This window comes from Petaurus breviceps, unplaced genomic scaffold (assembly GCF_028583685.1).
Source record: "Petaurus breviceps papuanus isolate PSGF00001 unplaced genomic scaffold, PetGlider_PUasm1.0 126, whole genome shotgun sequence".
Lineage (NCBI taxonomy): Eukaryota > Metazoa > Chordata > Mammalia > Diprotodontia > Petauridae > Petaurus > Petaurus breviceps.
This window is the reverse complement of record NW_027185655.1, coordinates 36250325-36272205: the sequence shown is the minus strand read 5'-3', so window position 1 is coordinate 36272205 and position 21881 is coordinate 36250325. Positions and strand designations below refer to the sequence as shown.

General features: G+C 38.4%; 1 protein-coding gene across 1 annotated transcript in view; it reads left to right on the top strand.

Moving 5' to 3' along the window:
- The window catches only part of ETNPPL (ethanolamine-phosphate phospho-lyase), a 22537-nt gene extending 791 nt beyond the window's left edge, over positions 1 to 21746 (top strand). The window contains exons 2-13 of the mRNA XM_069099472.1: positions 3477 to 3595; positions 3825 to 3984; positions 6542 to 6616; positions 9105 to 9195; positions 10192 to 10308; positions 13038 to 13120; positions 13411 to 13636; positions 15003 to 15157; positions 16187 to 16276; positions 16572 to 16702; positions 18989 to 19020; positions 21219 to 21746. Coding sequence (XP_068955573.1) covers positions 3477 to 3595; positions 3825 to 3984; positions 6542 to 6616; positions 9105 to 9195; positions 10192 to 10308; positions 13038 to 13120; positions 13411 to 13636; positions 15003 to 15157; positions 16187 to 16276; positions 16572 to 16702; positions 18989 to 19020; positions 21219 to 21341 — 1402 coding nt within the window. The 3' untranslated portion in view covers positions 21342 to 21746. The remainder of the gene's footprint in view (positions 1 to 3476; positions 3596 to 3824; positions 3985 to 6541; positions 6617 to 9104; positions 9196 to 10191; positions 10309 to 13037; positions 13121 to 13410; positions 13637 to 15002; positions 15158 to 16186; positions 16277 to 16571; positions 16703 to 18988; positions 19021 to 21218) is intronic.
- The last annotated feature ends 135 nt before the right edge of the window (positions 21747 to 21881 follow it).

The following is a 21881-nucleotide window of genomic DNA, read 5'->3' as shown; positions in this document are numbered from 1 at the left end:
ACACACAAACACACACACACACACACACACACACACACAGAGTCCACCTCGATCTCCAAGAGTCAGTCCCGAATCCAGTGGTTCCGGACTCTGCTCAAGGAACTAGGCTGTGTCAGTTTCTCTCTAGAAAAGTAAAGAGGTGGCACCTCGGCTCCCTGGCCTCGTCCTCCCCTTCTCCTGTCCCACGCCTCCTCCTGTGTCACCTGGGGCTGCCCTGGCCAGGGCTGTGCAGCTTCCTGGGGAGCCGCTGTGGGCAGACTACAGGAATCGTGCGTCAGAGCCCCAAAGAAATGCACTACTCTCACCCCCACCCCCCTCCTAGGAAACTTTGCACAAAAACCTGGAGAAGCCCAGGGACACCGGTGTGTGCCCCGCACGCCAGCCACTACCCCCTCAGAAGTCTCTTAGACCCAGAGCAATCGCGTTCTCTAGTGGGGACCTTTCCTTCCCCTACCCCAGTGTTTAACAGTGCCTGGCACACAGTAGGCACCTAATTAAATCCTTGCTGCCTGACTGCACATTACCCCCAAGGCCGACTCCTGCCCAGCAGGTACTGGCGCAAGAATACACGGGATGGGAGCATTTGTCCCTCCAAGCAAGGCTCTTGGGTGGGGGATGGGAGTGCCAGCCAGGTTTTAGCTGTAATGCCTCCCCAACCACTCTGACCCGAAGTACCTTGCACTGTATATTCTTAGACATATAAGTGGTCTTCAGGGATAGTTTCTTTTCTGTACTTATATAATCAGCCCTTGGCACATAGTGGAGGTACTTAAGAAATGCTTGTTGATTGATGTGATTGGCACCAGTGGGTAGAGGGATTCGGTTTTCTCTCTGGGGCTATGGCAAGTAGCATGCTAATAGCGGAGGATCTTAGAGGACTCTGAGTGTTCTCTAATTTTCTTCTTAGAGAAAGAAATATTCAGGCTACAGAAGCTAAAGGAGTGGTTGCCAAAGCCAGCCAAAGAGAAGCTTTGTCCTCTGAGAACTAAGCACCAGTTTTGTTGTTTTGTTGAGTTAAAAAAAAAAAAAACCTCACATGTTTTTTGGAAGCAAATAGTAAAAGGAAATTGAATTTGATGAGTGCATTTCCTAATATTTTATAGTCACAGTTCCTAAGTGACAATTGAATTTAACTAATATTTATTAAGTGTTTACTATTTATTAAGTGCCAGGATATAAAGACCAAACAACAATCAGTCTCTGTTCTCAAGGATTTGAAGGAGGAAAGACTATAGAATTTCTTTATATTTTTTCCCACCTAAGAGCATTTTAAAATTACATATATAGTTTTCAACATTACTTTCATAAGATTTTGAGTTCCAATTTTTTTCACCCTCCCTCTCTCCACTGCTCCACCTCCCTCCTCCCCAAGATGACAAGCAATTGATATAAGCTATACACATACAATCACATTAAACATATGTCCATATTAAAGACTATAGAATTTCAAACTGAATGGGGCCTTAGAAATCATTTTGTCAAATCCCCTCATTTTACAAGTGAGGAAACTGAGGTCTTTAAAAATCAGCCATTAAAAGGCAGACTTAAGACTTAAATCCCACCCCTGATCCAAATCCAGCAGTCTGTCCTGTGTGGTGTAGTACACTAGCTAATTTAACCATGCAAGAAAAATTCAACAGATCACCCTTATCTGGTAAGCCCCTTATATCTTGTTAGTGACCTCCCTATTGTTTCATTTGCTTCCATTCCCTCATTGTTACATCATTTTAGGATACACATACATATACACACATATATGTATGTATGTGTATATCATTCATATGAGAAGGTGTAGTAGAGAATTGTGTTCAATTTTACTGCCTCCAGCACTCCTGGCTGTGTGACCCTGAACTGCATTGATAGAGTTCCATCACCTGGGAGTTCTCGAAACTAATGTAATCAAATGTCCGCTCCCTATCCTTAATAAATCATACATTTGCTCTGATAATGTTTAACACCATCATAGATGTACAGCCCCACCTATATACAGTTGTTTTGGGGGCAGAGTTAGATGACTTGCCCAGGGTCATACTGCTAGTAAGTGTCTGAGGTTGGATTTGAACTCAGGTTCTCCTGACTCCAGGGCTGGTGCTCTATTCACCGAGCCACCTAGCTACCCCTATAAATGTTTTAAGGAAAGGTTTCTAGTCACATGAATAAGAAAAGTTCACAAATAGTTAATAGAATGGAAGTTCCCTTTCTAATTGCTCATAATAGGCATGGTGAATAACAAGCTGGTCTTATACTTGGGAGGATATAGGTTCAAGTCCTGCCTCTGATATATAATTGTTGTGTGACCTCGAGCATGTCATTTAACCAGTCAACAAACATTAAGTTCCTCCAATGTGCCTGGTATGCGTCGAAACGCTGGGGATACAAAGAAAGGCAATAACAACCCTTGCCCTTGAGGAGTTTAACAGGGGAGATGACCAGCAAACAACTGTGTGCAAACATTTATACAGAATAAACCTGGCATAGTCAGGAGAGAAAAGGCTCTAGCATTAAGGCTGATCCCAGATGATACCCTTGGGTTCTCTCAGTGAACCATGCATGGGATTTTGATGAAATTTTGTCATCATTTTAATAAACCTGCAAGTTGCAAAAGTTGTGCTGATCTGTATGGAAACAGGAAGTTTCTGAACCTAGGAGGTCCATAGAATGATGATATTAATGGTCAGGGGTGAGAGAATTACTGCCTTTAATGTACATGCTATTTTATGTGTTGTTTAGTGATTCCATTGTGTCCAAGGGTTTTCTTGGCAAAGACACTGTAGTGTTTTGCCATTTCCTTCTCCGGCTCATTTTACAGATGAGGAAACTGAGGCAAGTGGGATTCAGTGACTTACCCAGGGTCATACAGCTAGTAAATGTCTAAGGCTGGATTGGAACCCAGGGAAATGAGTCTTAATAACTTCAGACCTGGCGCTCTAACAGCTACCTTGTTTTATATGTAGGTGTTGTCAAGGATTTCAACTATTATAGAGGTTTATTTTTAAATGTTCTTAAACACCCTTAATTTACAAGTGGAAATACTGAACTTTCATACTTACATTCTCTCTGGAAGAACCATTATGACATGTCTAATTATTAAGATTAAGTCAGCTGAGTGGCATAATGGATAGAGTGGTGGGCTTGGAGTCCTTCTAGGGGTCCCTTCCTGTTCTAAATTTGTAATCCAATGTGATTGTGCTTCTGTTTACCCATCTGTAAAATGAAGATGTTGGACTTGATGGCCTCTGAGGCCCTTTCCAGTTATGTCTGATTCTATGAAATGTAATATGTACTTATGAAGTTTTTTTTTTCTTTGAAGTTTTGGCATAGCCCCTCGATCTGAGCCTTCCCTAAGAAGTTTAAGGGGTACTCTGCCAAGCTATAGGTTTGACTCTGTGTCCCCTGAAGTAATTTCCAGTTTTGAGACTCTCTGATTCTGAGTAATGACTACCAGACCAAGACTGTCTTTTTGTCATGATTTGTAGGCCATCCTGTAAAGTTTTCTTCGCCAAGGACCCCCTCAAGATAGTTCGGGCCAAGGGCCAATACATGTTTGATGAAAATGGGGAACAATACCTGGACTGCATCAATAATGTCGCTCATGGTGAGTGCAGAGGATACATTTTGTGGCCAGGGCACACTGATGGGAACTAATCCACATTCCTGCAGGTGTCAGTGGCTCCTTCAGGCACTGGCTAGCGCCACTTGGCTGGACCAAGAGTTGGGAAGGGGAAACAACCACATTTCTTCTGTGCTATTTGGTTCTTCCCTTCGTTTCCCAGGCATTTAGAATTGAAATGAGTTTCCTGGACTTTTTGTTTCCTCAATTTCAGTGGGACACAGTCACCCAGAAGTGATCGAGGCAGCTGTGAAGCAGATGGAGTTGCTAAATACAAATTCTCGATTCCTCCATGATAGCATTGTTGAGTATGCCAAGCGCCTTTCCGAAACTCTGCCAGAGAGTCTATCTGTTTGCTACTTTGCTAATTCAGGGTATGTTTCAGGGTGTTTGTTTGTTTTCTTTTCATACTGCTTTCTTCTCTCCCCTTCCCCATTTTATTTCTTTCATAAATGTATCACCAATTGTGTTTTCAGGACCATATATTCCTGAAAGTGACTGTAGATTATTTCCTAGAATATATGGAACGCCTGAGAAGGCCCTCAAATACTTTGACAGCCTAGGCTAATAATTTTCTGATTAGTATTAGGCAAACCAGCTCAGTTCAATTCAACAAACATTTATTAAACTCTTAGTATGAGCCAACCATTATGCTAGGTACTCAGCATAAGAAGACAGAAATAAAACACATCCTACCCTCAAGGAGTTTATATTTTATTAGAGATAATCTACTATTTTTAAGTGGCTCAGTTTCAACAGTTATCCAGTGGAGAGAAAAAGGTCAGATGTTACTGATACTTAAAAAGATGTTCCTGATACTCAGGTAAAAACCATGTCAAAGATATCAATGTATGGTATTCATGTTGGTAAACATAACCAGTCAAAGTCTGCCCCAAAATAATTAGCACCACTTTGGTAGTATAAGGAGTAGTCAGAGATCTGATGGAAATTCTCAATACAGGAATTTTATTGAGATACATACTACAGGAATATTATTCAAGACAATACTGGAATAAGGGATTTTTGCCAAAATGGGAGAAAGAAAACATCTCAACAGATTATCACTTCTATAAGACATTTCTTAAAACAGTCAATCTGGCATCTTTCAGAAGCATTGAATTACAGCTTAAAGAAATTCAAGTCATTAGGTTCCTTTCATTTCTAAAAGTCTTATTTCTATGATTCTCAAGACATTCCAGAATAAAGCATTTATTTAACCCTAAACTTTTTTCCCTTGTAAAGAATTTCAAGACAACTCTGGGGTCTAAATTACAGTTGTGAAGCATTCTTGTCTTTAAGTGAAATCTCATGAAATAATGGTTGGCTCAGTCTCTAGAGATTCATATTCTGATGGAGATACCTGAGCTAAATAATTTCATAAAGTCCTTCTTATCTCTGATGCCCAGCATCTCTATCCAAGTTAAGAATCTCCAAAGAATTTGCCTTTTTTGCCTTTTTTTTAAAGTTCCAAGCATACCCTCTACCAGCAAAACAATGGCCCTAGTGATGGGAGATAATATTGCATCTTTTAGGGGCAGCTAGGTTGTTCAGTGGACAGAGTGCCAAGCTTAAACCCAGGAAGACTCATCTTTGTGAGTTCAAATCTGGCCTCAGACACTTTCTGTGTCTAGCTGTATGATCCTGGGCAAGTCATTTAACTCAGTTTCTTCATCTGTAAAATGATCAGAGAAGGAAATGGCAAGCTATTCCAATATCTTTGCCAAGAAAACCTCAAATGGGGTGACAAAGAGTTGGTTGGAACTGAACAACAGCTTCTTTTAATGTAGTATCTTTAGGTTCTATGAAGGCGAAACAAGTAGGGAGAAGTTATTACTCCATTTCATATGAAAATGGAACAATTGACATTTGCCTGACACAACTTACTCTTGAAAATAGCAAACAGAAACAGAATTTGTACTTCCCATTGTTGTAACCAAGCTTAACAAAGCCCTCTTGTCCTAAATGTTAGCTTTACTGCTGTGGGTGGGTGAAGCTAAGGCCTAAAAAGGATGAACAGTATTCCTTTTCTTAAATCTGTCTGCCTTCTTATCAATGCTGAGGCTGCTTGGTGAAGTACACAAGACCTGGGTTCAAGTCACATCTCAAACACTTATTAACTATATGACCCTAGGTAAGTCGCTGAACTCCTGGGACCCATTACCCTCATCCATAAAATGAGGGGTTTGGATTTAGTGGTTCCTAAGTTCCCTTGTACCTTTAAATCCATAATCCCATGGTATTTTGATAAGAGTCAGAAAGACCTAGGTTCTAGGTCTGCCTCTGACATGTACTGGATTTTTGCCATTGGCAAGTCTCCTAACTTGCTCCTAGGTAACTTTTTGAGGCTACCTGTTACAAAGCAGGTGCATTGGTAGTGAGAGTTTCTTCATTGTGAATTCCATGTACCAAATAGAACTCCAGTTCTAGTAAAAGAAAGGAGAGAAGAGAGAGGGGGAAAAGGCAGGAAGGAAGGAAAAAAAGGAAAAAGAAAGAAAGAAAGAAAGAAAGAAAGAAAGAAAGAAAGAAAGAAAGAAAGGAAGGAAGACAGAAAGACAGAAAGACAGAAAGACAGAAAGAAAGAAAGAAAGAAAGAGAGAAAGAGAGAAAGAGAGAAAGAGAGAAAGGAAGGAAGGAAGAAAAAGGAAGGAAGGGAGGAAGGAAAGAAGAAAGGAAGGAAGGCAAGAAGAAAGGAAGGAAGGAATGGATGGAGGGAGGGAGGGAGGAAGAGAAGGAAGGAAGGGAGAAGAGAGGAGGAAGAGGGAGGAAGAGAGGGAGAAAAGGAGAAAGAAAGGAAAGACATTTGCATCTAGCATCTTATTTTATTTTTAATTGATTTGTTCCTTTCTGCAAACACTTTAGCAAACAATTATGTTAATGAGGATATCAAAAAGGACTCTATGTCACCTGCCACACTAATGTGTTTCTTTCTAGATCTGAAGCCAACGATCTTGCCTTACGCCTGGCTCGGCAATACAGAGATCACCAGGATGTGATCACACTTGACCAGTAAGTCTGCAATTATGTAATTGTGAATGAATCCAGATGATTTTTCTGCACTGTTTTGAGTTAGAGTAGAAGGCAAAGCTATATATTAATTTATGTCTCGATAGACATCTCATTATAGTAAGTGAAGGGTGGATATATGGTTTAATGCTATTTATTTTATTTATTATTTGTGGATTTGTCAGGTGAGTACCATAAAGGCTATCCTAATTCCTAAGGATTTTGCTTGAGAAAAGGTTAAGCCAATGCCAGGGGAATAGTAGTGCTTTGTTTATAATATTTGGACATCCTGACCCAGATAAATATGACTTTCATTGCTACACATAACTTGGAGAGCAGGTGAGGGGAGCAATGTTTTTCCACTCAATCATTATTTTTTAAATATACAACTGTATTTAAATTGTAAACTACTATATAAGTCACTTCAAGAAAAAATATGGAAGTGCATTTATGTGTGTAGGTATAAAGTGAAGAAGGAACACAATTATCCTATGAAGTAAATACTTGTTGCGGTTTTTTTTTTCACATTTTCTCATGCAAATATAAGCATTGTATTCAAGTTCATCCCCACCAATCTCAGCATCACATTTAGTGATACTTATCATAATGTTCTTTGCCATCTATCCCAAACAGCATTCTTAGAAGTTACAGTTCATATATTGAGGAAATACCCTTTCCTATACAGTTAAAATTCTGTTGCACAGTAGATCAACCAATAACATCTTAATTTTTCAACCTGATACAGAAGCATGCTCCATCCCACTTCTACCTTCAAAAGTGTCAATCAGAGAACACAATTGGCAAATTGCCTTCCAGTGATTTATTCCCAACGACCATTCTTTGTAATTTAAACATGTTTAGCCGCTGTTAAACTCCAAGTAATAACTGTGTAACTCTGTCTCATCTCCTGGACCACTGTACAGAAAAGGGGGTTGAGATGATTACTCACATGAATCAGTCAATTCATCCAAATTAATGATTAAAATGAGTGATATTTTCAGACTTAGTATATTGAAATTCCACAGATACATATTGCTAAAAGAGGGTGATATTTTTAGATTTAGTGTATTGAAATTCCCCACATACATACATACACTTACATATATACTTAGATATCTATAATCATACATTTATATGGACATATAAATTCACATACATCTATGTAAGACCATACTATACTTGCTTGCCCTCTGTTTCTCTGAAGGTGAATAACATCTTCCTTTATAGACCCAGATCTTTCCATATTTTTCTAAGTCCACCAACTTCATCATTTCCTACACCACAGCAATATTACAACTACATTCTGTCTAGTTATTTTAAATCATCTAAAACAATATTAATGTGACTAACATGTATAGTTTCCCTATTTTTCTCTTTTGATTAAATCTGTTTTAGCTTTAACTTTATCTGGCATCATGATTACTATCCCTTCTTTTTTTCCTGATAAATTCTACTCTTGATCTTTATTTTTTATTTGTGTGTATCTATTTCCCATCTCTCCTGACTCCTGTACTTTACTTCTACCTGCTTCCTTGCCCTCCTATTACTTAACTTACCCCCCCGAAAGCTCCCTCCCTTTTCCTCTCCCCCATTGATCTAGACACCCTTCTATACCCCCACTTATCCTATTCCCTCACCTTCTTCCTCTAAAAATCCCTCCCCCTCCCTACTCTCTTAGCCTTTTATTTCTTTCTGAATTTAGAAGACTTTTATACCTTTCTAGTAGGGTTCCAGCACTACTAGCCCTCCTCTCCATCTAACACCTCTGTGTCAGTTTTTCCTCTTGCACCTCATTTGTATAAGATTATTCCTCTTTTTACCTTTTCCTAGATGGTATTACTTTTTGAGAATCACATCATACTCAGGTCTACCCCAGTTTTTCTTTTGAACTACCCAATTACTAGTTGCAATCTTAGATATACAGTTTACATTTCCTCATATAAAAAATAAACAGTCTGTCTTCATTGAGTTCCTTGGAACTAGTCTTTGATTTTTACCTCAAATTTCTCTTGGATCTTGTTTGTCAGATTTCTTATTAAGTTCAGGTATTTTTGAAGTAAAATCCTGAAAGTCTGGCAATTCATTGAATATCCTTTTATTTTCATTTTAGGATTATACCTAACTTTGCAGGTATGATATTAACAGTAACAACCACAATTCTTTTGCTCTTCAATATATGGTGTTCCATGACCTGCAGTCTTTTAGTATAGCCACTACTAGGTCTTGTATTGTGACTCCACCATATTTGAATTTATGTGTGTGTATATACATGCATGTATGTATGTGTATGTATGTGTGTATATATATATGTATACATGTAATACTGAAGAGGCTAAGGGAGAACAATTGCCAACTTGACCATGTCAAGCAGGGTGTGCTTCCTAGAATCAGGTGCTACTTTCTTCATTTCTTCTTGATTATGGAATAATATTAATTTTAACATATTAGAAAAATCTTCCCCCAAAGTTGTACGTATCACTCTTCCTTTCAGTGCCTACCATGGTCATGTTTCTTCCTTGATTGAAATCAGTCCATATAAATTTCGAAAAGGCAAAGATGTCAAGAAAGAATTTGTGCATGTAGTAAGTATATATATTAATCTCACCTACCCTAGGAAATAGGATTGCACTTTTTGACTGTTTACCTTCACTGAGATTAATTTCTAGGTGTGGCTACTATCAATTTGTCCTTGAGTCCCATTTTCCATTATCCTTGCCAGGATAGACAACCTCATTACTGTCCTTAAACCGGAGTTGCTTCATCACAGCTTAACACAGAATGATGTAGTCAATTTTTTAAAACATTTATGATCCTATAATTTGCAATGTTGTTTAAAAACATAATAACTAAAGATTGATTCCCCTCTTTGTGTTCTCAAAAGAACAATAGTGTCTTCTCCCCTCCCATAATTTTAAGCTTTGGAAATAATGCTTGGTAGTTAAAGCATTCATCAGTTAGCTAAAATAAGCATTAAGTTTTCTCCCCTTTCCTCCCCCCTTACCCCACTTCATGGTAGACAGCATGTTACAGTGGAAAGGACAATGGTTCTAGAGTCAAGTTGTTTTTGTTGTTGAGTCATTTCAGTCCTGTCCAACCCTTCATGAGTCCATTTGGGGTTTTCTTAGAGATACTGAGTAGTTTGCCATTTCCTTCTCCAACTCATTTGACAGATGAGGAAACTGAGGCAAACAGGGTTAAGTGACTTGCCCAGAGTCACACAGCTAGTAAGTGTCTGAGGCCAGATTTGAATTTAGGAAAATGAGTCTTCCTGACTCCAGGTTCAGCTTCCCACCTGGGTAGCCCAGTGCCACCTAATTGCCCAGAATCAGAGGACATAGATGCAAGTCTTGTTTTTGATGCTAACTACCTGCTTTAGCTGAGGCTATTAAAACCTCTGGGGCCTCAGTTTCTTCAATGCATGAATGGGGGGGATTAGACTAGGTGGTCTATTTTAGGTTCCTATCACCTATAACACAATACATTTGGGATAAAGGGCCCTTATAGATCCAGATCTATGATTCCATACAAAGATCATGCTAAATTCTCAGTGTAGAAAACCTATCCCTTGATGCTTCCAGGCACCAACTCCAGATATCTACCGAGGGAAATATAGGGAGGACCACCCAGATCCAGCTGGTGCTTATGCAGATGAGGTGAAGAAAATTATCGAAGAAGCCCAGAAAAATGGACGGAAGGTTTGTATAGACCACTACAAACATAATTTAAGATCTTTCTTAAATTGGTTTGAAAAGGGACTTGGAGTTGAGAGGAGGACCAAATTTTATGGACCTAAATTTTCATTAGATTCTTTTATGATATTCTTCCTGTATTTTCATTGCTACAAACTACAAGGGGGGGCACTGAGTTTTGTCTGGAAGAAGGAGGGGGGATTCAACTTGGGATTTCCCCATTATAGGAGACTCTTGTCATGACCACTACTTTCTCCCCATTGCAGTGTGAGATCATGCTCTGGGAGTCAAAGTACTTGGCAAATGGTACCTCCATGTCTCTTCTCCAATGGTCCATTTCTAGCCTACCAAAAAGAATGAGGGTGAGGACCCTCAGGATGCTAGGAGGAAAAGTATCCACCCCATTAGTGAATGGTACCAAGGGTTAATGTTGGCTTGAGACAGAGACATAATGGCCCCTGGGTTCCAGAGCCAAACGAGGTCTCAGACAAAGATTTCAGGCATCCTCAGAACTGACTCAGCCTTTGGAAATTAGGAAAGATCTTGACTGGATCAGATCTTCTCCAAAGTCTGAAGGAGAAGTCTATCAATGTGGACCCAACCTTTAAAGTCTAAGCAAGTCCCCAACAGTCAAAAGCAGGGTAGGGTGGAGAAGTGTTAGTTAGCCAACCTCAACTGAGTTCGGTTTAATGTCCTACACTGAATTTACTTTGGGGTTTTAAAAAGCATAGAATTTTGAAAGGCTCCATGACATAGTGAAGAAGGTGCTGGCCTTGGAATCAGGAAGATATGGATTCAGATCCTAAAACTGTGGTCTTTGATAGTTGTATGACTCTGAATAAGCCCCAATTTCATCTCAGCATCTCAAGGAATTCCATAAGATTAATTGCTGATGAAATCCCAGACCTGGTCCTAGGATGTAATCAGTCATATTCTAGCCTAGATCAAGAGTTCTTAAATTGGAATATGTGACCTATGTTTTTAAAATATTTTGATAACTATTTCAATAGAATTGGTTTATTTCATAATCCTCTTTATTTCATTATGCATATAAAACATTATCCTGAGAAGGGGGTCCCTGGGCTTTACCAGACTGACAAAGCAGTCCAGGACACAAAGCTTATGAACCCCTGACGTACATATAATACCTAACATTTGGGCTTTAAAAAATTATATTTCTTACTAACTGAAAGTCTTCTCATCTTCCTCCTCTTTCTCTTTCTCCTGCATCTTCTTTCCCCTCTCTCCCTGCCCTCTCTCTACATGTTTCCTTGTAGGTCTTGGCACTGCATACCAGCAGAAGCAAAAAAAAAAAATACAGTTGCACAAGAGGTGAAAGTGGTCCATGCTCTTGGGAGCTTCCTGCTTTTTGACTATAATGGGTCCCTTCAATGTAACGTCCACTTCTTTATGCACGCATTACTGATCAGTAATGTTTCTAGGAAGACTGCACTCTCCATTTCATGGCAAATGTTGGTGCCAACAGAGGGTTGCCTAAGTTGTATGGGAGGCAGTCCATACAATAAGATTGGTGCTAGCCTCCTTACAGAGAGTTGGCTGACACCCTGCCCAAAGGATGTGGAGCTGACCAAGGAAGCCAGACATAAGATGAAGGCTTCAAAAATGTGAGAACTACAGACTTTGTCCTATGTTCTGATAGAAACATTTTCTCTTTTCCATCTTTAGCCACTGGCAACACTCCAACTGGTGACACACCATATGAAAATCCTTGAAGTAATATAAGGGTTCTATATGCAAGAAAATCATAAACTAGGTGGTATTGCAGCTCCAAGTCCTAGACTTGGAGCTAAGAAGTCCTGAATTCAAATTCTAACTCAGGTACTGACTAGGTATCTATCTCTGAGTAAGTCCTTTAACTCAATTTCCTCATTGATAAAATGGGGATGATAGCAATACTACCACTTCTTTTGGATCACTGTAATGATCAAATGAAAGAATACCTGGATAGTACTTTGCAGATCTTAACATGCTCTATAAATGTGAGCCATAATTATGATTAGAAAAGCAGTATGGCATAGTGAATAGAGATATGGCCTTGGAACCAAGAAAATCTGGATTCAAATCTGTTCTCTGATAATTACTAACTATGTGACCCTGGGCAAGTAAGTCACTTAACCTCAGTATTCTAGACAACCCTTTAAGATTGTAAATTGCAGAGGAGGTTCTGATCTACATTGACTATTTCTTCATCTGTAAGTTTTCCATACCAATGCAATACAATAGCAAGCCCAGTCATTCATCATCATCATCATCATCATCATCATCATCATCATCATCCTAATTGTGTAGAGAGAAGGCAATTCAAGTTTTCTTTGCTTTCATGGATTGGCATTATTAGTGCTACAGTATATTTTCTAAATGTTTTCACACTCAATGCATTATAATGATACCTCTGAGTAAAAATTAAATTTGTAAATATCAAATGATCCCTCTTTTTTTTTTTTTGCTCCATGCCCTATGGTTGATGATATAACCCTTTGGGACCACACTGAATTGGTGACCCATGCCTCACTCCTTGTGCTTGATGGATTCTTAATGAGAGCTTTTCCATGGAATCATTATGTGACTTCTTTGTCCTGCCTGAAGTGTTCTTTTCTTTTCTAGCACATTCTTGAAGTTAGCTGATTTGTCAGGAATATCATTCTGGTCACTGGGTGTACAAAGGGGAGATAATCAGCTTGATATAGACTCTGACTTCATCTTCTTTCATGTAGATTGCTGCCTTTATTGCTGAGTCAATGCAGAGCTGTGGAGGCCAAATCATTCCACCAGCAGGCTATTTCCAGAAAGTGGCAGAGTATGTACCGGACTTGGGGCACACTGAGCATTGTGACAGTTAACCCACTGGAGACTGCTTTTGCTCATTTTGGTCTTTACTCTCCACTATTGTAATAGTCATTTTACCTGGTACAAAGCAAATAGGAATTCATTCTGTAAGTTTACACTGAGAGGTGATGTATCCCCACAATTTAATACGAAAATTCAGCAATTGGGAAAACTATCTCCTTTTTTGATAACCATGGGTGCTTTTATAGGATCCCGAGTATCATGTCTTTTTGTTTTTCATCATGTCCCTTTACTTTGCAGATATGTCCACAAAGCAGGGGGTGTATTTATAGCTGATGAAGTTCAAGTTGGTTTTGGTAGAGTTGGGAAACATTTTTGGAGCTTCCAAATGCATGGTGAAGATTTTGTACCGGACATTGTTACCATGGGTAAACCAATGGGCAATGGACACCCACTGTCTTGTGTTGTGACAACCCAAGAAATTGCAGAAGCCTTCAGTGCTTCCGGAATGGAGTATTTTAACACGGTAAATTTCATTTTCAGACAAACATTTTTATAAAAGGGGAAAGTGATATGTGCTCTTTTGTTTTCTCCAAACATGGTAAATAGCATTCTGTCCAATAAGTTTCTTACTTCAATTCAATATTCATTTATTGTCAGTGATTTTGAGTAAATCACTTCCTTAGTTACATCATCTGTAAATAAGGGAGGTTGAACTATATGGCCTATGAGGTAGGTCCCCTTCAGCGCTTTATCTAGAATCCTATATACTTCTTAAGTGGCTAGTATATGAAAGACAATGTTCTGGGTCCTAGGGATTCCAAGATGAAACATGACACACAGTTGCTACTCTTTAGGAACATACGATTGAATAGATTGGAAATAATTACTCCCCCCCTCCACAAAAACAAAAAAAAAAGCCCTTTGGTAGGGAGCATGAAGAAGAACATAAATGCAAAGGAGAGCTCCAAAAAAAATACTATTAAAAATCCAAACAAGGGTCTTTATCAGGCAGAGGCACAAAGAGAATCCATTTCTGGCAGGAGAACACAACAAGCAGGAAGAAAGACGTAGAAACAGGACAGTATAGGGTAAGAACTTAGAGACTAAAATAGGACAGTAACATAAAATAAAAGAGCTATCTCCAGAATCCTAGCCAAATTCTGACTAGAGTAAGTTAGGTGCCATTTGTTCCAGTTCTGCTAAGTGATAGCTCCTAAGTTTTACTTTTTTTAAAAACTATTTCATCATGTTTCCATATACTAATAAATAGTTGTCTTGTTAACACAGGCATAACTGCATTCATTTATGGATGACATGATCCTTGCATGTGTTTCACATAACATAAACTCATAAATCATCTTTTAAACTCTTTAGATTGTGAGGCACCATTTTAAAATAACCGAAGGATGTAAGGCTTCTGCCATAACAGTTGCTGAACTTTTGTCCTGGGAGAGTTTTGTTGCTTTGAAGATTTATCCCCAATCACTTTTAACTTTAAGGCTTGAAAAGTTGGTGCTTGTAGAGCATAAGATAAAAGAATTTGGTATCACTCAAAGCCAGATTCAAATCTAGTGAAATTCAAATCTCATAAAACTATTGGTGAGGGGCCAGAAGAGACCATTTTAGCTTTAGCTGTTGGATTTGACTGAAATTGCCTCATATTAAACAGTCAGTGAATAAAACTTAAAAAATAATATTTATACTAACCTGTGACAACCAATATTTGTGCTAGATATTGAATTATAAAAGCTTTGGTGGTAAGTTAAAAAATGCCCTTCAGATTTAATCTTCACTTGCTTCTGAGCTGAAGAATTTTGGCAGGATTGCTGGTAGATGAAGGGAGACCACTCATTCAGCTGCTGGGTTTTGTCGTCCATCTTTGTGCACAGTATGGAGGAAATCCAGTATCCTGTGCTATTGGCTTGGCTGTCCTGGATATAATTGAAAAGGAAGATCTTCAAGGAAATGCCACACGAGTTGGAAATTACCTGATAGAGTTACTGAATAAGCAAAAAGCAAAACATCCATTGATAGGGGATATCAGGTATGTTCATCAAAGAGGAATCACATGACTAGATAATTGTAGTTTAATATTTTGACCCTAGAAGTATGTTCCTAACTCAATACCCAAAGACTCCAAAAATAAATATTTTCCTTCCATTTTACACTGTATATCTTGTAGGTACATGGTTATTTGAGTTCATTAGAATATAAGTTTACTGAGAATAGGGACCTTTTTTTGTCTCTGTATCTCCAATGTTTAGCACATAGTAGGTACTTAACTTCATGATGCTTCATGACATTGTTAAAGTTAAGTGAGAATCTGAGAATCATTCCTTATCAAAAGTATAAGTTGCCATCTACTAGGCAGCTAGGGAAGGCAGTTAATAGAATTCTGGGTCTGGAGTCAGGAAAAACCTGAGGTCAAAACTGTCTCAGTCACTTATTAGTTATATGACCTTGGGTAAGTAACTTAACCTCTCTAATCCTGAATTCCTTCATCTATAAAATGAGGCTAATAGTAGCATGTAACTGCCAATTGCTATGAGCATAAAATGAGCTAATATATGTAAAGCATCTTGTAAACATTATTATTATAATAATTGTCCTAAGAAGCTAAAGAAAGTTGAATTATTATCTTTAGAGAGACATTATGGCATTATGAATAGAGAAGTGGCCTTGGAATCAAGAACATCTAGGTCCAAAAAAAAAAAAAGAACATCTAGGTCCAAATTTGTTCTCTGCTACTTACTGACTGTATAAGTCACTTAATTTCTAAGTAGTTCAAATGGTTTGGAAAAGAGATAAAAGCTTTTCTCATTTGTTAGTCAAGTAGAAAACAAAATCTTATTTTGGGAGAAATTGTTTCTGAAAAACAGTGAGTAGCCTCTGACTGTGGTTTTGGTACCTTAAACTAGCCTGAATCTGCAATGGTTAGACATGGAAGGTTAGAGACCGACTTCATTACCACTAAGTGAAGGTTAAACAGAACCACTGGGGATAATGTTTGTTTTGTTGTTGAGAAATTCTCTCCTGATAGAATGAATGTCAGTTTCTCCTCTATCTTTCCTAGGGGCATTGGCTTTTTTATTGGAATTGACTTAGTGAAGGACCAACAGAAAAGGACCCCCGCCATGGCTGAAGCACAACATATCATCTATAAGTAAATATACCTTTTGTTTCTGGGTCTAGTTTGGCAGATCATTGATTTGCCAATCCGACCATGTCCTATGGAGCTTGAGAATTCTAGTCTTTATTCCTCTTCCATCCAAGAAAAGGTTAATTAATCACCTGTTCTACAGGTGGGATTGTGTGAGTGTGAGAAAGAGAAAAGAGGATGGGGGTGGTATGTTTGTATATATGTGATACAAAGACCTGATCCTTTTAGAGTAGCTCTTAGCATTTTGTATGATTATTCTGAACCTTTGACATTACTATAAACATATTTCTCTTACTAGGATGAAAGAACAGAGAATACTTTTGAGTGCTGATGGTCCCCATAGGAATGTTCTTAAAATAAAACCACCAATGTGCTTCACAAAGGAAGATGCTAAGTTCATGGTGGAACAACTGGATAAAATTCTCACAGGTTAGTCTTGCCATTCCCTAGATTGTCCCTTTTTTTCATTTTCCTCTAATATAATCTGTCCAAAATCCATCAAGCACTTACTGTCTATGCTCACAACCTTTGAAGACAGAAATACCTATGCAATTTGAGATTTAGAAATGAGGGGTGGGAAGAGAGAAGGAAAGAAATCTGGTAGAACACAGTCCCACTCCAAAATTAGGACTGCATTGAGAAAAGAAAAGAATTTACTTTTAAAATACATATGTCCCTTTCAGGGGAGGGGGAGAGCTTGAGTTGTAATTTCTTTAATATAGAGAAATGTCATAATGAAGACCTCTTCTGATAAACATTATCACCTGCTTTGTGTCTGAGAACACTGAAGAGTTAAGGGATGCCCCAAATCATCCAGCTAATATATGTCACAGTCAGAATTTGAACTCAAGATTTTTCTGATTGTAAAACCAACTCTCTACCCACTATGCCTCCCAAATACATCCCTAGAATGAGGTTATTATAAATTCATGGGCTTTGATCTCATAAAATATGTGTATCCCCATTTGGCACAAATAATTTCAGTGCTCAGAGTTCTAGGACCCAATTAAAGTCATTTCACTGATTACAATGCTTTTATTCCAAAATAATATCTGATCTTTTCCATTCAGTTTTAAAGAAGGGCCAGAGGCACACATGTCCATTTCTCAGTTATTTCTTTCCTTAATATCCATTATGTGGAGTCCTTAATTCATAGAATCATAGATCTAGAGTCAAAAGGAGTGTCAGAGGCCATCTATCCCAACCCCCTCATCTTACAGGTGAGGAAACAGACACAGGGAAGTGAAAGCATTGCCCAAGTAGTAAGTGTCAAAGGTAGGAACCAAATGAAGTCCTTTGCCCTTTGTGTCCACATCTTTCTTTGGTATTTTGCAACCTCCTCTGTAAGCAGATAGCTATTCTACCACTTACCAATTTTCCATGTGTTCATTTGAGAGAGTAGGGCCAGCAAATGACTATCTGATGGACACAAATCCATTCAGTAAGGTGAGTAATGTCTTTGAGTCCAAAGGACATGGTCTCACCAATAGGATGGACATTTTTCAAGTATATATTGCACAAAGCTGCAACAAAAAGGCTTTATAAAATGAGTTAGAAGGGCTGGTCCTATCCCTTCATTGTGTAAAATGACACCTAGAGAAGGCAAATGACATTGTAGTATCATAGACTGAGTGTTGGAAGTGCCGTTAGAGACCATTAAGTCCAAATCCCTTATTTTACACATGAGGGAACTGAGGCACAAAGACTTGGCCAGGGTCACACAACTAACTGGTAAGTGGCTAAGGGAAGATTTGAACTCAGCTCCAGTGCTCAACACTAGTGTCAATCTATTTTATGTTAAGTATAGATAACCATCGATATTCCCAGCAAAACAATCATATGAATTTATCATCAACATTGCAATTCAAATATATTATATGCCTTTTAATTTCTTTTTTAGAATTAATTTCTTTATTTTTAGTTTTCAACATTTCAACATTCACTTCCATAAGATTTTGAGTTTTAAATTTTCTCTTCCTCCCCAAGATGGAATGCAATCTAGTATGCCTATTAATTTCAAAGCACTGTGATAGGAATCGAGAATATAATGATGAATTAAAATGTACTTTCTGCTTCATGGAAAATGTAATTTAATGAAGTGTAGATAAGAGTTGGAAAAAATAAATATGATAAAAAGTAGACTGTGACAAATGTCAAGGAGAGCTCCGATTGCTCTGAGAAGATTGAGGAAGGAGAGATCCCTTTTAGCCAGGGAAAGGAGGGTAGGTTTCTGGGAGGGTATAGTTTCTGAATCTGGCTTTGAATCAAGGCAAGGATCTTTACAGGTGGAAGTGTGGTGGAAATCTATTTCAGATACAGAGGGTGAGTGTAAGTAAATGAATGGAGATGAGAGACAATGGCAGGATGAGAACCAGGCACGATACATAGGTTTAGAGTAGTGGTACGGATCTCAACTACATTTGAATCATCATTCTCTTTTTAAGCATTTTCCCTTTAATTATTAGAATTTACTAGAGGAAACAATCAGGCTTTCTTTTCCCTTTGCTTTTCGGAAGGACATTCTCCACAGTCTAAAGCACTGATTGGAGAAAGATTCAGGACACTGTTCTCCCTTGGTAGAGGAAATCTTCATTAGCATTTGACAACATTTCTCTTTCCTTCAAACATCTCAGCCAAAGTTTTCCTAATCACAGCAGAAAGCAGTAACGGTTTGGTAATTGATCTTCTAATACTGTTATATTTTCCTTCCTATAGTTTTAGAAGAAGCCACAGGAACCAGGACTGAAGTAAGATCTAACTTTCATTATTTTTTTAATGGGAGTGGAGGGTGGTGAGGGATTAAAATTTTTCTAATGAGATGCAGTGACCAAATCTTCCTTAATGAGGCTTGTGTTTTTATAGATACACACAAAATATTTGCCAAATTAAGGAGCTAGTAAGGATAATTCCCTTTCTCCCCTTGAATGAGTCAAGAACATCTTAGGCTGAGCTATCTAAGGCCCCTTCCCATTGGGGAGTAAGTAAAAAGGACTCTCATATTTCATCCAAAGTATCCCCTTTTCTGTTGGGAAAGCATTCCTACAGGATACTAATAGAGAGGGGCCTTCCAAGAGTGGATCCCAACTGCAGAAAGGCCTGGATGGTTTAAGCCCCAGTCTTGGCTCTTAGGCCCCAATATATGCATCTCCAGATTCCTAAACAACAGTTGCTGTCACATAAACAAAAGATTAATATTGAGAAGCCAAATGACCATTATTTCACCCTGAAATGAATTAAAATGGAAGGCACTAATGGAACCAGGACCTTGCAAACTAATGGTTCTATTATAACATGGTCTGGTTCCTGTCTGTTTAGGGCTCTCCCAGCAGAGGGCCTACAGCTGCAGTCCCTACTCAGGGCCTTGGCCAAAGGCCTTGGCAAAAGGAAGGCAAAAACCTGGGAGGATTTAATGACTTACCTGGGTTGCAGAAAAGGTCTTCCTCTGGGATTATGTCCCATTTACACTGTTTACATTGTGAGTATGTAGTTGTTTGTATGTTATCCCCACCTCAAGAATGTAAGTTCCTTGAGGGCAGGGTTAGTGTTTTTGTGTCCTCAACACATAGTACAGTATATGCCACATTGTAAGTACTTAATTGCTTACTAAGTGATTGAAAAGGTGCCAGCCTTCTCAGAAAGAACTTCTTGTGCCCAAGACCCCAAAAGCAAATGCATCAAAGTCAGCAAGGTGCTGCTCATGTCGAACAGAGCATGAGCTAAATTTAAGGACCCTCTCCCCCCAAAAAATATTTGCCCAGTGCAACTAGTTCTGTATCATCAGTTGTGATAGCAGATACTAGGCTGCTGACCAAGAGGAGATGCTTACAGGGCCTCTGTAATCATGCTAAATAGGGATAGGAATTAGAACTGGGATTTCATTACTACTGCAAACTGGGTTAGCACATTTTCAGTCAATCAGTCAGTCAGTCAATAAGCAATTATTTAAGGCTTACAATGTTCCATGCACTGTGCTAAGTGTTGAGTATATAAAGAAAGTCAAAAAACACCATCCCTGCCCTCAAAGACCTCATATTCTCACGGGGAAGACAACATACATACAAAATATGTACAGTGTAGATAGGAAGTAATCTCAGAGGGAGATTTTTTCCACAATTTAGAATCTAAGAGAGTTGCTTAAAGCACCAAGAGTTTAACTTGCCCCAGTCACACAGTCAATATGTCTCAGAGTCAGGACTTGACTCCTTGTTTTTTCTGGTTCCAAGGTTGTTTCTCTCTCCACTAAACCAGGCCTGCCTCATTGACTATAAATATTGATCAGGAAATCCTGATCTGTAAAGGAAAGGATCCTTGTCCACCAGAAATCTGGTTTATTTTACTATTCAAGTTTAGGGGACATAAGCTTGGCACAGTGTTTCCATTTTACAGACTAGAAAACTGAGGTCTGAAGAAGTTAAGTAAGGGACTTGCTCAAGACCACATAAGTCCTAAAAGTCCATATTCTGAAACTTTGACTTGGATTCAAATTTGGGTGGGGAAGGTTCCTGTAATTGGCACAGTGCCTGGAACAGAATAAGTGCTTAATAAATACTTATATTCCCTTAGGACCATTGAGGTTGGGGATGTCAACTTTTTGGATCAAATGGAATTTAACTTAAGGGAAACCATTAAGTTTTCTAAAAGTCATTCCCGAGTTTGTTTCAGATACATTGTTTCACATTCATTACATACACAGATACATATCTACATACATACACATACATTGTTCCATATGAATTGAAATAAAATATCTGTGAAAGGGGAATAGGTGTAGGGACTCCGAGTCCAGATTTTAAGATCACATTACTAGTAGAAGTATCTCCGGAAAGGCCAGAGAGGAAGGGGTTTAATTCTTGTCAATTAAATGGAGGGAAATTGTCAATTATACCCAGGGAAATTTGTTTAGCTTTGAATAATTCACTGGAATTTACTTGGGCTTGTGTTGTAGAGGCTTAATGAGGCAAGCTCAAGCAGTGCCAGTGACAGTCAGGCCAATGAAAACAACAATAAAAAGAGGAATGGATTGTACACAGAAAACCATACAGTGCCTGGGAAAAGGATCAGGACGTGAGACTCGTGGCTACAAACAAATGGAACCGCCGGCTTTAAAGAGAAGGAGCAGAAGGGCCCAACAGTTTTCTTGACTTTTCCTGCTGTGATTATCCTGTGCATTTAAGGGTGGGATGTAGAGGGATTGTTCATTCTGTTTTGGGTTTGTAAATAACCCAATCAATAAGCAATGTGTAAAAAACCAACTGCTAATCAAAACACTTGTCCTAGAAAATCCTTGCCTGACCTTTGTGAATCAGACTGCTTAATTTATTTTGCTTTATGTAAAATTTAAATATGTAAATTCAATATTAAGTCCCATGTGTACTGTTCACATTTTAATGATTAATGTTAGAAGGCAAAGTGCAATAAGCTTCTCAGATTTTAAAGCTTAAGGAATCTAAATAAAATTTAGCCTTACAATGATTTAATATGTACAAGTATGTTTACAGATTGCAATAAAATCACACATCCTAATTTTCTATCAAAAAAGTATCAAGTTGATACACAGATACACACATAGACATCCACATGTGTTAAACATTATCTAGGAGGTAATAAT